The sequence below is a fragment of the Oncorhynchus tshawytscha genome, linkage group LG01 (genome assembly GCF_018296145.1).
Source record: "Oncorhynchus tshawytscha isolate Ot180627B linkage group LG01, Otsh_v2.0, whole genome shotgun sequence".
Classification (NCBI taxonomy): Eukaryota; Metazoa; Chordata; class Actinopteri; order Salmoniformes; family Salmonidae; genus Oncorhynchus; species Oncorhynchus tshawytscha.
This window is the reverse complement of record NC_056429.1, coordinates 68,194,605-68,211,803: the sequence shown is the minus strand read 5'-3', so window position 1 is coordinate 68,211,803 and position 17,199 is coordinate 68,194,605. Positions and strand designations below refer to the sequence as shown.

General features: G+C 42.6%; 1 protein-coding gene across 1 annotated transcript in view; it reads left to right on the top strand.

Annotated features, from left to right (window-relative positions):
• Positions 1-17,199, top strand: part of LOC112255371 (attractin-like protein 1) — a 327,241-nt gene that overhangs the window by 102,412 nt on the left and 207,630 nt on the right. The window contains exons 18-20 of the mRNA XM_024428366.2: positions 1,523-1,711; positions 9,253-9,489; positions 9,730-9,867. Of these exons, the coding sequence (XP_024284134.1) occupies positions 1,523-1,711; positions 9,253-9,489; positions 9,730-9,867 (564 nt within the window). The remainder of the gene's footprint in view (positions 1-1,522; positions 1,712-9,252; positions 9,490-9,729; positions 9,868-17,199) is intronic.

Sequence of the window (17,199 nt, the reverse complement as noted above, 5' to 3'; positions counted from 1 at the left end):
TCCTGTGACATCAGGTGGTGTAGGTGTCCTGGAGGACAGGTAGTTTGGCCCTGGTGATGCGTTGTGCAGACCTCACTACCCTCTGGAGAGCCTTACGGTTGTGGGTGGAGCAGTTGCCGTACCAGGGGGTGATACAGCCCGACAGGATGCTCTCATTATTCTAAAGCTCAATCAGGCACTTCTGAATTAGAGAGAAAAGTTTACAATCATCATCATCATCATCATTGACAAGGAGCCAAATTCACTAGAGAATTTGAAAGGGGACAGAGTGTTAGTGGAGAGATATTGTTTTAGGAAGAGCATCCTTACGACTGGAGAAGATCATAGCATGGAGTGTTTGACAGCAGTGGTGTAAAGTACTTAAGTACAAATACTTTAAAGTACTACTTAAGTCGTTTTTTGGGGTATCTGTACTTTACTTTACTATTTATATTTGACAACTTTTACTTCACTACATTCCTAAAGAAAATATGTACGTTTTACTCCATACATTTTACTTGACAATCAAAAGTACTCGTTACATTTCAAATGTTTAGCAGGACAGGAAAATGGTCCAATTCACACACTTATTAAGAGAACATCCCTGGTCATCCCTACTGCCTCTCATCTGGCTAACACACTAAACACAAATGCTTTGTTTGTAAATGATGTCTGAGTGTTGAGTGTGCTATCCGTAAATTTTAAAACAAGAAAACTGTGCCGTCTGGTTTGCTTAACATAAGGAATGTGAAAAGATGTATACTTTTACTTTTGATACTTAATTATATTTAAAACCAAATACTGTATTTTTATACTTTTACTCAAGTAGTATTTCACTGGGTGGCTTTCACTTTTACTTGAATCATTTTCTATTAAGGAGTCTTTACTTTTACTCAAGTATTAGAATTGGTTACTTTTTCTACCACTGTTTGACAGTGGCTGACCTTCCTTCCCATCATGGCCCCTCAGTGACCGACTGTCCCTCTCACGCATTCAAGGAAACACGAGCAGGCCCGTCTGACTCACTGTCTTATTTTGTCCGCTTTTAGCCGCACTGAACCATGCTTGGACTCATTTAGGAGCCCAGAATTGGGGAGCCGAAGAAAATGAGGCCTCAAATGTGCAGTTTTGGCCGCCGTACTTCCCATAGCGCGACTTTGCACTGACAGAGAGTGGTAATGGGTAACCAACGACATCCTGCTGTTTCTTATTACTTTTCTGTTTCCTCCACCACTGAGGAGTTGTCTTCCACTTCGATACAACCTGCCTAAATCAGCTCAAATGATGGGGTCGGACTGAGGGAGGAAATTACTATTGTTTACCGTCTGCTCTTGGGTTAAATGACTCATTTAATGTAATAAATGGTGCATGAATGGTTATGGGTATACCTGCTGCAAAAATACTCTGTCCAAGGTTGAGATAAAATGTCTATGTTTTAGAGGCAGTGCTAATGTACATAAACTCCCACAGATCATTTTTAGCATGACTTTCAGGCTGGGCACATACGTTATTTAAATATGATTTTATTTTCACCTTTCCACAGTGAGCCCCAATCAGAGTGCCCGCCCGTGTAAGGTGCCCTGCTCCCTGCGCACCACCTGTGCCAACTGCACCAGCCAGGCCATGGAGTGTATGTGGTGCAGCAGCACCCAGCGCTGTGTGGACTCCAACGCCTACGTCATCTCCTTCCCCTACGGACAGTGTCTGGAGTGGCAGACTGGAGACTGCGTCTGTGAGTATACAGGTTAAAATGTTCCGCTTCCACTGTGTGCATATCTTCAACACAACCGCCAAAGGAATAGCGGGCAAATAGATTATTGCAAACAGTCTCTTGCTCCCTCTCACGCTCATTCTCACACTCACACACACACACACTCTGTTCAAAAGAGTCACAGCTCCTGTGTGTTAGTAGTGAATTCCTCAGGGTTAGTGTTGCTCCGTGAGATCAGACTCCCTTGGATGTTTGCGGACTCATTGTGCTCTACAGTCAGTCAGGTGCTTCCACTTCCCTAGACCCTGTATTCCACCCTGGTCCCTGTCCCTGGGTACTATGGGAAAAATCAATAACGTATCGACGTGCATCCAACTCCATGAAAAGTATATGCCCCGTTGTTCGTGTTTCCTTTGCTCTAAAAGCCCTCCGTTAAAGGTCTGATCTTGATATATAGATCCTGTTGTGTTAGATAATCCCCCAGACTTTGCTGAGAGAGATAGGTGCACGTAAACAGGATATGTGTTTTACGCAGTGGCACTTTTGAAACTCCTGTCAAGCAGATGTTGGTACCAACAATAACACGTTGTGAGTTTCTGTTCTTATAGTCCGAGAAAAGGAGCAACATGCTGTCAGCCGTCTATGGATTCTGTTTTTACCACTTTTCGTCATGTGAACAATTAAACAAATAGGGAAAGAGCTTTCACCACATTTTGCCATGGTCACATCATTTGCTTGAACAACCCCCTCATTATACCACAGCAGCGACAGTATTCACAGTGCGTGACATTATGTAAAACAACAATGGTATGCACAATTAGGCCACATCCTCTCAGTGCCATTTCACCAGGGGAGTCTGAAGTCATTACCATTCAGCTGCTAAGTGATGGTCAGTGTGCTTGTGGAGTATTCATATTATGGCCTGACATTTCTGATTCCACTAAACTCTCTATACAAACATCTATCGGTTCTGAGATTTGGGGAATGTAATTAGGCAAATTGTACTATTGCTTTTATTGTCCTCCAGAGTAATGCAACTCACGGAAGCCTGACAATATGGATCCAATCAAAATGTAAATCAGTTGATGTAGCGTCGGTGTGTATGCTAAGCCCATATCAGGCTTTTGGCTTCAGAACGTAGAGATAAAGAAATGTAGTGTTACAGCAAAACACAATGTGTCATTGTGCTAATGTGTTTTTGTTTTCAACATGTTAATTTAAAGGAATGTCATAGTTCGCCTTTGGATTATTTTATCATGTTTAGGGGTTTTGTAGGGAGAGAACAAATATACAAAATGTAATTATTATTCAACTCCATCTGTGTATGTTCTTTGCCTGTTCACTTCAGCTGAAAATCCTTGCCAAGATTTTCCCTTCAAGGTTGCCATTTCTCCATCCACAGTACCTTTCCATATCTTTTTAGGTAGGTGGTTACTTGTGTTTTGGTTTTGAGGGGATATTGGGAGAAACAGGAAGCAAGATTAAGTTTTTGGTGTACTAGCCAGTAGCCACAGGATGTATTTATCTTGAAAGGCCCGGGGGAGGTCAGTGACTCCAATCTGGCTGTGCTCCTGAAAGAATGTCCCCCTGAACACAATGTGATTCTGCTGCTGCTCCTGGAAATGGTCTTTCTCCGCGTTGAGGTCATATTTCAGCAGGTAATTAGAACACAGCCCGGCCCCTGCTCTCTTTAGTTAGGTTCAGCATATCTGCCACACACACACACACACGATGAGGGCAGAGCTCATTTACTTGCAACTCAGAGTGATTTTCCATCCCCATCCATCTGCCTGGCACACCACCCCTGACCAACACTTGCATATGTTCATTTAGCAATCAACCATCTTCCGCCTTGTGCTTTGAGCTCACACAGAATGCTATGTAGCAATGGAAAGAAATGTGGACCCAAATGCACTTCAGCTCAGCATGAACATAAAAGGGAATCAGATGCTTGACTGAGGGACTTGAAAATCCCCAAAACATTCCTTACCCAAGGACATTTCAAGGGGTGACTATCCACGTAGCTTATGTTTCGGCATAGCAATAGAACATCACTCAGGTTTCCCTACAGATGCTTCATTCAGAGATCTGTCACAGGGCAGGAGAAAAGTCGTTAACAGTTTTTTAAAGATAAGCTGTTCCAAAGACAAGCCCAGGATTGGTTGAGAGAGCAATACTGCATATCTATGGAAGTGTTGTACTGTACCACATAGGCTTCTGTTCTGTGACCGACAGAGTGTGGCCTGGGTTATGTTTATTTAAATAGTTCTCAACACACATTGGAAAAAGACAGAATATTAACGAGGACAGGGTATGAACCTCCTGAAATATGAAGTAGATGTCAGAATGATGAAATATTTTGAGTTTGTAGCCCCATATGATCGCTTATTGAACTATCGTCTCTGGTATGAGTAAACCTTTAAAATGAGGGATTATGCTATTTGGTTCTTGCTACTTGGACTGGCATTTTCGCTTGAACTTTAAACAAATACAAGAGCCCTTTAGAAAGCTGTTAGAGTTTAGGAAGATAATATTTCCACACTGTGCAAACTCTGCCTCTCTGAGGCTGGGAGAGGGAAGAGGAGAGCCTCTGTGTTTGTAATTGTGAAGCACAAGATTGTGGTTGGAGAAAGACAGGAGAACCTAGAAATGACTCAGCACCATGGTTGAATAATGCAACAGGGATAGACTCTGAAGCACAGCATTTGGGGAGAAAATTCAACAAACACTTTCTGCTTATGGAAATAGTAGCAGTTAAAAACTCAAACTTCTGGCAAAAATGCAAATTCTACCATTCACTCAGCAAACTCCACACGGCAATGGAAGAAAACATCTTGGAACTTTCTCATACCTTTTAGTCTCTTATGGGTACTTGTTGAGTTACCTTGTGTTTCCTACTTCAACTGTGCTTCACAGCTATTTGTTCATTTGTTGTGCTCACAACCAGTTGACTTGTTTAGCTACTCCATGATGGCCAAACCTGAATAAACTATCTGAAAGGCCCCAGTCAGTCATTTAGATTTATGATGTATTATTATAACCAGGCTATAAATATTGGATCACAAGCAAATGTTTCCCTCTTATGCTTGACAACAAGTTAAAAGAAGGAAACTAACAAGTTCAATCTCTCAGATGTTGTCAAAGAAAACAGATTTAACTGACCCACCAAGCTCACCTCTGCTTCTGAATCCATGCGTTATGGCTTGAACATTTCTTTGTAAGCATTGAATGCAGTAAAACATGTCATTTCACAGTTTGCTTGAATGTCAGAAACATTGCACGAATACCAATGCATCCTCAATAGAGACAACGTTTCTGGAAAGGAATTCAATTTATTTAGGAAAGAAGCGGTCTGAGCTAACATTTCAAGTTTTAAATCTTGTTGGTCATACGTACAGGATACACATGGTATAAACTGCCCAACGAAATGCTTACTTGCAAGTTCCTTGTCGGCAATACAACAACAAGAAGTAATAATGATAAGGACACGGACATAAAGTAAATGGATCAGTAGAATAGAATAAACATTTTAGCTTAAGTATAATACAGGAATGCATCATTTATAGTACAATATTTAAGATTGGGGGGGGACAAGTGTTTGAATTGTGCAGATTCAGCCATAGTATAAAATAAATACATAAAAATGGTTTATAAAATAGTATTAGCAATAGTATATACATATAAAAGAGTATAAGTGTATAAAGGAGGATGGAGGTGGTACTAATGAAATAGCCTTTATTGTGATGTGACTACTATGCTTCATCAAGGACAGGTGGTGAAGATTATATTTAGTCACTTTAACTAAATTGGTACTCTATGTACAGTGGGGCAAGAAAGTATTTAGTCAGCCACCAATTGTGCAAGTTCTCCCACTCTCCCAAAAGATTAGAGAGGCCTGTAATTTTCATCATAGGTACACTTCAACTATGACAGACAAAATGAGAAAAAAAAATTCCAGAAAATCACATTGTAGGATTTTTAATGAATTTATTTGCAAATTATGGTGGAAAATAAGTATTTGGTCAATAACAAAAGTTTCTCAATACTTTATTATATACCCTTTGTTGGCAATGACAGAGGTCAAATGTTTTCTGTAAGTCTTCACAAGGTTCACACTGTTGCTGGTATTTTGGCCCATTCCTCCATGCAGTTCTCCTCTAGAGCAGTGATGTTTTGGGGCTGTTGCTGGGCAACACGGACTTTCAACTCCCTCCAAAGATTTTCTATGGGGTTGAGATCTGGAGACTGGCTAGGCCACTCCAGGACCTTGAAATGCTTCTTACGAAGCCACTCCTTCGTTGCCCGGGCAGTGTGTTTGGGATCATTGTCATACTGAAAGACCCAGCCACGTTTCATCTTCAATGCCCTTGCTGATGGAAGGAGGTTTTCACTCAAAATCTCACGATACATGGCCCCATTCATTCTTTCATTTACACGGATCAGTCATCCTGGTCCCTTTGCAGAAGAACAGCCCCAAAGCATGATGTTTCCAACCCCATGCTTCACAGTAGGTATGGTGTTCTTTGGATGCAACTCAGCATTCTTTGTCCTCCAAACACGACGATTTGAGTTTACCAAAAAGTTATATTTTGGTTTCATCTGACATTCTCCCAATCTTCTTCTGGATCATCCAAATGCTCTCTACCAAACTTCAGACGGGCCTGGACATGTACTGGCTTAAGCAGGGGGACACGTCTGGCACTGCAGGATTTGAGTCCCTGGCGGCGTAGTGTGTTACTGATGGTAGGCTTTGTTACTTTGGTCCCAGCTCTCTGCAGGTCATTCACTAGGTCCCCCCGTGTGGTTCTGGGATTTTTGCTCACCGTTCTTGTGATCATTTTGACCCCACGGGGTGAGATCTTGCGTGGAGCCCCAGATCAAGGGAGATTATCAGTGGTCTTGTATGTCTTCCATTTCCTAATAATTGCTCCCACAGATGATTTCTTCAAACCAAGCTGCTTACCTATTGCAGATTCAGTCTTCCCAGCCTGGTGCAGGTCTACAATTTTGTTTCTGGTGTCATTTGACAGCTCTTTGGTCTTGGCCATAGTGGAGTTTGGAGTGTGACTGTTTAAGGTTGTGGACAGGTGTCTTTTATACTGATAACAAGTTCAAACAGGTGCCATTATTACAGGTAACGAGTGGAGGACAAAGGAGCCTCTTAAAGAAGAAGTTACAAGTATGTGAGAGCCAGAAATCTTGCTTGTTTGTAGGTGACCAAATACTTATTTTCCACCATAATTTGTAAATAAATTCATAAAAAATCCTACAATGTGATTTTCTGGATTCTTTTTTTTTTTCATTTTGTCTTTCATAGGTGAAGTGTAGCTATGATGAAAATTACAAGCCTCTCATCTTTTTAAGTGGGAGAACTTGCACAATTGGTGGCTGACTAAATACTTTCTTGCCCCACTGTATATGTACGTCAGAAGTGTCTTTGAAAGCACGGACGTTTTAAAGCTTACTTACAGTACATAAATGTTTATATGGAGAGTAAATGCACCTCCATAGAGGCTTTTTGAGCTAACTTTGTCCTCTAAACTGACCAAACACCCTCACTTTCTTGTTAAAGGGCCTATGCTGCACATGTTAGTGTTCAGTGAATGCATTAGGTGGATATAAATTGTGTTTGGCCCTGGGGGCCTTTATGTTGGGGCTATGGGATGAACAGACGTTTGCCTCTCCTTAGGCTTAGGGGCTTTACTCTTTGTCGTCAGCCAAACACCTGCTTTTGTCAGACAGTCCGACGGGTTCCAATATGGCTGCCACCCGCAGCTCTCTCCCTTCTCTGATAGACTGAACAAAGGCACGTTTGCTAAAATGTAATGCTTGCAAAATGTCACTCTTTGGTTGGAAGGCCTGAGTCAGAGTGCAGCTTTCAATAGATGAAGTGAAGAGGGTGTACGTGATAAAGGCTTACAGCACTATGATAAACACACTTTTTCAACTCAAGCCTTGATAACCTCGGCAGCTCTTGATAACCCCGGCAGCTCTTGATAACCTTGGCTCAATAACACTAATTTTCAATCCAAAAATACCCCATTGTCCTAAAGTTGGGAATCATTTCTCTCTAAATGAAAAACCGTAAATGTATCCCCACCCTCTAATCCATTAAATAATGAATAAGCTGGCTATTAGATTAAGAGTCAGTGGCTGTCTAAGAAAGTGTTGGAGAGCATTACCTCCCACTGCCAAGAGAATGAATTAAGTAATGAGTAACAAATGTCTACTTTATTTATGTGTTGTTTAGGTGGATGGATGTAACAGTGCTTACTTATACTAGTGATTAATGTTATCAATAGCAGCCAAGTATTCTATAAGGGACTTTACAGTGTGTCTAAATACGTTGAACAAAAATATAAACAAAACGTGAAACAATTTCAAAGATTTACCGTTCATGTAAGGAAATCAGTCTATTGAAAAAAAACATCCATTAGGTCCTAATCTATGGATTTCACATGAATACATATATGCCAATGTTGGTCACAAATACCTCAACAAAAAATATAGGGGCATAGATCAGAAAAACAGTCAGTATCTGGTGTGACCACCATTTGCCTCATGCAGCGCGACATATCTCCTTTGCATAGAGTTGATCGGGCTGTTGATTTTGGCCTGTGGAATGTTGTCCCACTCCTCTTCAATGGCTGGGCAAAGATGCTGGATATTGGCGGGAACTGGAACACAGTCTTACACCTCGACCCAGAGCATCCCGAACATGGCCATTTTCAGGTTCCAGGAATTGTGTACAGATCCTTGCGACATGGGGCCGTGCATTACCATGCTGAAACATGAGGTGATGGCAGCAGATGCAATTGTGTTTGTTGTCTGTAGCTTATGCCTGCCCATACCATAACCCCACTGCCACCTTGGAACGCTCTGCTCACAATGTTGACACCAGCAAACCTATCGCCCACACAACGCCGTCAGCACGGAACAGTTGAAACCAGGATTCATCCATGAACAGCTCACTTCTCCAGCGTGCCAGTCGCCATCCAAGACTTCAGTTACGAAGTCAAACCGCAGTCAGGTTAAGACCCTGGTGAGGACGATGAGCATGCAGATTAGCTTCCCTGAGACTGTTTCTGACAGTTTGTGCAGAAATTGTTCGGATGTGCAAACCCACAGTTTCATCAGCTGTCCGGGTATCTCGTCTCAGACGATCTAGCAGGTGAAGAAGCCTGATGTGGACATTCCTGCAGTCAGCATGCCAATTGCACGCTCCCTCAAAACTCGAGACATCTGTGGCATTGTGTTGTTTGACAAAACTGCACATTTTAGAGCGGCCTTTTATTGTCCCCAGCACAAGTTGCACCTGTGTTTTGATCCTACTGTTTAATCAGATTCTGGATATGCCACACCTGTCAGGTGGATGGATTTTCTTGGCTAAGGAGAAGTGCTCACTAACAAGCATGTAAACACATTTTCTGTGTGTATGGAACATTTCTGCGATCTTTTATTTCAGCTCATGAAACGTGGGACCAACACTTTACATGTTTCGTTTATATTTTTGTTCAGTGTAAAGGTGTCTAAATAATCTCTCTCTCATTCTCCCCTTCTAGCTCAGAACTGTTCGGGCCTGAGGACGTGTGGCCAGTGTTTGGATCAGGCAGAATGTGGCTGGTGTGGAGACCCCACTAACACAGGGAAAGGCCAGTGTATGGAGGGTTCATACCGCGGGCCCATGAAGAGCCCCTCCAGACAGACCAGAGAAAGGGAGACTTCCCGAGACATGTTACTGGAGCCTGGTCTTTGCCCCAGAGATAAAGGGTTCGACTGGGCCTACATCCACTGCCCTGGTGAGTCAACACACACACACAGACACAGAAAAACGCATGCCTGCATACACCTAGGTACGTCGACCCATGTAACTACGCTCACACAAACTCATTACAACTCCCATCATGTAGCACCTCAATGCAACCATAAATAAACATAAATACATTCACATGTTTATTTTATTCCTTTGGCTTCAGACATAAAGCTATACACCCCCTCCACATAACAACACTCATTGTTAATCTCTCTCTCTTTCCCAGCCTGCCAGTGTAATGGCCACAGTACCTGTGTCAATGGCAGTGCTTGTGAGCAGTGCAGGAACTTGACCACTGGACTGCAGTGCCAGACCTGCATGCCTGGTTACCATGGAGACCCCACTAACGGTGGGAAGTGCCAGGGTAAGTACAGTGATGGGTGCAGTGCAGCAGAGTGGAATGGAGGGGGCAGTGTGTAAAGGTTTTGGCTCAGATCTGTGCATCCTCCGTGAAGGACACTGTTTGAATGTGTTTGAACAACAGTTGAGCCAGAAACGACACATGTATTTCTGACTGTGTTGAAAGGTGTAGTAGACAGGCGCTTGAGCAGCTCTGTGTTTAATCAGAGTTCTATCAACTCCTACAGTATTTCAATCCTGTCCAGTCCAGTGGTCACAATCGTTTTGAAATCTCTCAGTATGAAATGGAAAGAAAGAGCAAGGTGAATAACGGAGAGGGCCAGAAAGAGAGATGGGAAGAAAGAGGATGGAAAGAGGAAACAGATATCTGTAGACTCTAATAGTGAGATAGAGTAGGAGAAAGTGAGTGAGCGTGAGAGAGAGGAAGGTGTAATAACATCATTCTCCGCCTGACAGATGTGCTTATTCCCCGCGTGGCGCGTGACATTAAATCACATTTAATCATTTTCTTATTTCCTGAAGTTGACTGCAGCCCCCGCCGCTGGCGACGAGCACAGAGCCGTGCGCGTTTGATAGATGCGCACCCCTCTGCGTCTCCCGGGGATACGCTCACCCTCTCTCATACTCCCTCTCTCCTCCCTTCTGTCTTTCCTCCCTCCATCACCCTCCCTCCAACAGATTTAACGCTGTCATGATTAAATGCAATTTATTAACTCCCGTCCGTCAGTTGTATACCTCCCCACCACGGCCGCTTGTTTAACAGGCTGACTCTTGAGGAGTGTGCTTGTGGAGGCTGTTTCACTCCTCAGTCTTGCAGGATAGAAAGATTTACCTGGGCATTAATGGCTCTAAGTCACTGATCTGTACTGGATTAGGCTCCAAATGGGATTTCTCTCCTCATGTCTTTACATTGTGGAGGGGCGGGGGAGTTGGAGGAGTAGACATCAGACCGAGAGAGCGATTTGAAGGGGGGGGGCGCGAGACAGCACGTCAACAAGGCATCAAACTAAAATATGAGGAATGCGGAGCTGCCCTTGGAGTGAGAATGGAAGATAGAATGATAACGGGAGATGGTGGATAGACATGAGGAGGAGAGATTGCCTGGTCTGGTGTCCCCGGCTGTGATAGATGAAGACATTGTGCAATGTGAGAGGGGGCAGTGTGTGTGTTTGAAGGAGTGTGTGTGCATGCAGGACTTACACGGTGAGGACAATAGCCCTCCAAGACTCACTGACAGGTTATCCTTGTGGAGACACTGAAACCGTCTGCTCACCCTGTCCAGCCTAGCCCAGTCTAGCACCGCACAGTACGGCGTGGCTTGACTCGCTGCAACACACCCCTCTCTGGGGCTGAGAGTACTTTGAGTGGGAGAGAGAAACTCTTAGCACTAGCCTGTGGTGGGCTGTGCATATGAATGGGCTTTTGAAAGAGACCAGCATGGTGACATAACATGTTGTGCTGTGGTTGTAGAGATTTGATAGAGCTTGGTGAGGGAATTTACTGTACAATAGCAAAACTTACAATCCCAGACACTTTCTGTTAACTGCAATACCAGACACATTCTGTTGACTGCAATACCAAAACGTACAATACCAGGCACATTCTGTTGACTACAATACCAAAACGTACAATACCAGACCCTTTCTGTTGACTACAATACCAACATGTACAATACCAGACCCTTTCTGTTGACTACAATACCAAAATGTACAATACCAGACCCTTTCTGTTGACTACAATACCAACATGTACAATACCAGACCCTTTCTGTTGACTACAATACCAAAATGTACAAGTAAGGCATCCAGTGTTGCCTGATCCACTGTAAACCTGGTTGATGCAATGTGCCAAAGTTAGCATTTGCTCTTGTGTTATGGTAGCCATGACTAAATCTGTTTCTCCTTAACTACTGCTGTAGTAGTACTTCTGGGAACTTCTGGTTGCCCTACTTAATTCTCTGTGCCAGCGTAATAAGTCTGACTTCCAGTGTGTTTTTGTACGCTAACTGCACTGTAGGTACACAGTCACACAGAAGACACACAGGGAGCCCCAGCAAGCTGTTGGTTGTTGTTCTTTTAGTCTGCCTCTCTCTCCTTCTCTCCATCTCTTTATTCCTCCCTCTCCTTGCATGAAGCCAGCACTGCAGAGTTCAAATCAAATGTTTTTTATTGCTTTTGGATATGGCACACTGTGCTAGCCTGGTAAATTCCATTACAGACCGTAGTAGAGCCCCTTTAGCCAACTCGTCATCCACAGGCCCGGAGTCTCTACATGTGATGTAGAGACATGTCTGTCTGTCGGTTGGTTGGGTGGTCTGTCTGTCAGTCTCTCGCTTTCTGTCTGTCTTTCTGTGTGTGTCCATCTGTCTGTCTGTATTTTTGTTTTTCTCTCTCCCTGCCTGTTTGTTTAATGGTCTCCAACCGTGAATGGCTTGTTGTTTTTCTGTTGTGGTTTTGTGCTCTCATTGACGCCTAAATTGCTCTTGAGGGGATTCATAAATTCATATTGTGTTGTGTTGTTTGCCCGCGAACCTTTGTGTAATGGTATTCAAATCTCACAGTGTTCCCCAAACCACTAAGATCTCATGCAGAATTTTCTTGTTATTGCCTTTCATTAATCTTGCATGCAGGAGTAGCCTACTTCAGCATCCTTTCCCCTTTTTTCTAGACTTTTTGGTTCACCCTCTCTCTTCTGCTTTCTCTTTCTCCCCGGTTCTCTCTTCATCTCTCGAAACACATGTGGTTTGTTCCATGTCATTTCAGCAAGCCCTGGCCCCCACCATCTCTGATTGTTCTGAAATAGTTTCTGCCGTTAGAAACATTATTAGCATTATTAGATTAGCATTCCTGCACATTAGCATTAGCATTTATTGGCGGAGAGAGAGGACACATGTTATGTACCAAAAACAAGTATCATCTGATACCCATAGACTTCCAGTCATTGCGCTAACGCCAGTTAGCATTGGCTCTCGAAACTACCTCTAAATTCCTTCATACTGGACACAGAGACATCTCACTGACTCTTGCCAAAATTCAGAGGTATCCCATAAGGCACCAACCACTGCAAGTGGTCACCAATATCTTTTGTAGCTTGTAGCGTCATCACTGCAATAGAAAATGCGCTGAAGAAAGAAAATAAAGTGAAAGGAGGAATGAGTAGTGCTCCAGCGTTTTTCAAATTATTTTTATTTGAGATGTATTTGGGCAAATGCATTGTTCTAACAGTAAACTTTAACTCTACATTTATAAATCATTATCATTTAAAGGTTCAGTCATGAATTAACATTGAAGGGGGTCAAAATGATTCACACTTTTTTAACCTAATAGCAGGAACAGCACCATCTAGTGGTCAGCCTCTGGTAATATCAGGTTGTATGACAATTTCAATGTATGACACATTTCTCTGAAAAGGGGAAAATAACCATCACCAAATTCACTGAGAATAGATACATAGTATGAAGAAGCAATACTCCTAGCCGCAGCTTCACACTAGTGAACTGATACTGTATACTGGCCATTGGGGTGGGCTTGGTGTGTGGTTTGGGGGGTCCGTGGGTTGCTTTTGACCATTGCTTAATCATTATTAAGAAGAGGTTTGGTCCAAATTGCATGCTGGGTACTATATTTACTGACTATTATATGAATGAAACATATTGAAATGGCCAATTTGGGTGCAATCAATTAGCTTAATTTCTATAGAGTTCATATGTTCTTTCAACAAAATAATGTTGCAGGGATGCTTATCTTATCTGTTTCTAACCACAGAAAGGATTTCAGAACAATCTAAGATGGTGGATGTTGAAATCCTCTTTCTTGGGCTTTTTGAGATGGAACCACACACACACACACACACACACACACACACACACACCCTTTGGCAGTGGCAGGGTATAAATTAGTGGCTGTCATGTTGAGTGTGGAAGGACGCTGTTGTGTGTGAACCCATGCGGAATGTGAACGCTTGAGTCAGTGTACTGTACATTTGTATTAATGCCTACATCATGTGAAAAAAAATGTGTGTATGCATACCAGGGCCATGAAGGCACATGCCGGTAGAGCACCCTTTCCAGCAGCCTCATGCTGTCCAGTCAATCCCACTCCAGCGGCCGTATTTCTGGCCACTGCTCATACACACACACACACACCGCTCTGATCTGGAAAAGTAATCTACTGCTGTAAGATTGCATACATGTTAGCCAACCTGATGTCGAGTGGTGGAAGTTGAATTATTATTATCGTTACCATGTCAAAACCGCAGGTCAAGTTTAGCAGATACATCAACCGGAGAGTGAAGCCCTCCTATTATACACTAATCTGCTGAGTGTGGAGAGTAGGCCTGTCGCTCACTCTTTCCCTCTATATTCAAGACCTTATTGATGTCAGAGAGGTCATGAGCCTTTATCTGCCTTCATAGCCCTTGACCTTACACGATCATTAAAACCAGAATAGCAAGTCCCTTTTATCTCAACAAACTGCCGACTCCTCACAATCTAACAAAGACAAGATAGAAGACCAAACCCAAACCCTCTTTACCAGAAAATGATTAGTTCTCAGAAGAGATAGTTTCACACTAAGCATTAAATAGCTATGGTCTACACCAGGCCCTCCCTGGCGGCACGTTTAGTTTTCTTGCCCTAGCACTACACAGCTGATTCAAATAATCAAAGCTTGATGATGAATTGGTTATTTGAATCAGCTGTGTGGTGCTAGGGCAAAAACCAAAACTTCCATCCAGGGGGGCCCCAGGACTGAGTTTGAGAAACCGTGGTCTACACAACTGGGACATAGAGAGTCATGTACGGGCTAAATCTGTCCTAGTGAGAAAAAAGCTTAGCTGATATTTAGCACCTCTCCTGTCTGGTTCTAACTTTGTTGAAGATGTTTAATTAGATGGAGATCCTCAATTGAAACACCAACACTCCCATCGGTGCCGCCTCCCAAACAGGAGAATCTGGAGCTGTAATTCCACCATATGCTAGAGACATGTACAGATCTCTTCTCAGGGCCAGGGGAGAAGCCTACTCGCTCACAGTGGAAATTCATGGATTCTAAAGTGCTTATGGTAGAAAACAGAGCCCGGGAGGTTGTGTGGGGGTACAGTCACTTATTGAGGTTGCAATGTCCATTTAGTTTTTTTTATCTAGACAATGTGAAAAAGCTATTCAGAAAAGTCTCTGGCAGGGGGCCATGTGTACTTATTCATGATAACATATCATAGGTGTGTTACACTGGATGTGCGTACATGTACCGTTTCAAGTAGGGTTTTAGGAACTAAATGCTAAGTCACAGTGTTCAGATATGCTATCTTAATCCTGCAACAACAGGAAATGTGAATTATATAGATTATACTTAATGGCCATTTTTGTAGGGGTTGATACTTTTTTCATTAGGGCAAATCAAGAAATATTTTGTGGAAATTACAAACTTTAGATACCTTTTTAAACTTGAATACACTACTATTTGCATTTCCTGCTGCGCAGGACAATTTTCTGCAACAACAAAGTGATCAAATGACGATAGATCTGTATGGTTTAGATTTATGAAGTAGGTAGAAAATTATATCCTTCCAAAAAGGGATAGGATTAGACAAATAGCTTGATTAAAAACAAACATCAATCAAAAAAAACAATGTAATTGTCTTCAAACAAACATCAACATGATCTATCAGAGAAGGATCAGAACAGTTTGCCTCACTTCTCCATTCCTGTCCATCATCGCCTCCATTTAGTCTTTCTGGCATCTCCATTAGGGCTCACTGGACATCTTGCTGCCCCCCTCCTTATGTCATAGGCAATGCTCAGTGACACTTAATCATGTTTAGCCGGGCATCGTTTGTGATCCACATGGGTTATTAGGTTTACCTTCATTACTGAAGGATTTGTGAAGGTCGTGCTCTTTACAGACAGACCGTTCTACAATTACCTGTCTGTCGTCTGCCTAGAAGTCCTTTGTCAACCAGAGATAGAGATTTGGTAGGTCTATTTTAAATCCAAAATAAAGAATTTACCCTCAATTTCAGAGAAGAGGGTTGATGCGTTATAGTCAGTGTCTCTGTTTGCAACATGTGAGACCTGCACATACAGTGTTGCTGGTTTAGATTCCATGATTTCAGAGGAAGGCCCAAAAAATTCTCAGAAAGACTCCAGTCACCCCAGTCACACTCATAGACTGTTCTCTCTGGTACCGCACGGCAAATGGTACCGGAGCACCAAATCTAGGTCCAAAAGGCTCCTTAACAGCTTCTACCCCCAAGCCATAAGACTGATGAACAATTAATCAAATGCCCCCTCCCCATTCATTTTTACACTGCTGCTACTCGCTGTTTATTATCTATGCATAGTCACTTTACCCCTACCTACATGTACTAATGACCTCGACTAACCAGTACCGCGCACATTGACTCAGTACCGGTACCCCCTGTATATTATTTAATTTATTTTCTTTAGTAAATATTTTCTTAACTCTATTTTCTAAAAACTGCATTGTTGTTTACGGGCTTGTAAGTAAGCATTTCACGGTAAGCTCTACACCTGTTATATTCGGAGCATGTGACAAAATACAATTTTATTTGATATTTTCATATTATATTTGAAGTGTGTTAATGCTGTTGTGCCAATACATCTCTTCAGCAGCACAGAGGAGGCTTAACTCAAGCGATCCTGAACACTAGGCACACCATGCTGCCTGCCAACATCAGTCAGTACAGTATAATCTCGCCCCTTTGACTGCTTCGAAGGACAGGAGAAAGGAACTGTAAAATGCTGGCACATTTAAATTTCTGTGCCTGGTTCCAATTCAATTATTTTATTCATGACATGATTATTTGAACTTGTCATTTGCTGGCAGGCCTATGGAGATTAATGGAGAGGAGGTTGAAAGGCTGGCCGGGGAGATGAACAGTCAGAGGAGAGAACCAAACAGGCCTGCTGTGTCTTCAAAGACCTGCAAAGCTTTATGTTTACTAGGAACACACATGTACACTGAGTATACCAAACATTAGGAACACCTTCGTAATATTGAGTGTCAAAAGTGTTCCACAGGGATGCTGGTCCATGTAGACTCCAATGCTTCCCACTATCCTTTGGGTGGTGGACCATACCCAGGGAAAATTGTTGATCGTGAAAAACCAGCAGCGTTGCAATTCACCCTCTGTATGGCACACATACACAATTCATTTCTCAATTCTCAAGGCTTAAAAATCCTTCTTTAATCTGTCTCCTCCCCTTCATCTACACTCATTTGAAATTGATTTAACAAGTGACATCAAGACGGGATCATACCTTTCATCTGGATTCACCTGGTCAGTCTGTGTCATGGAAAGAGCAGGTGTCCTTAAT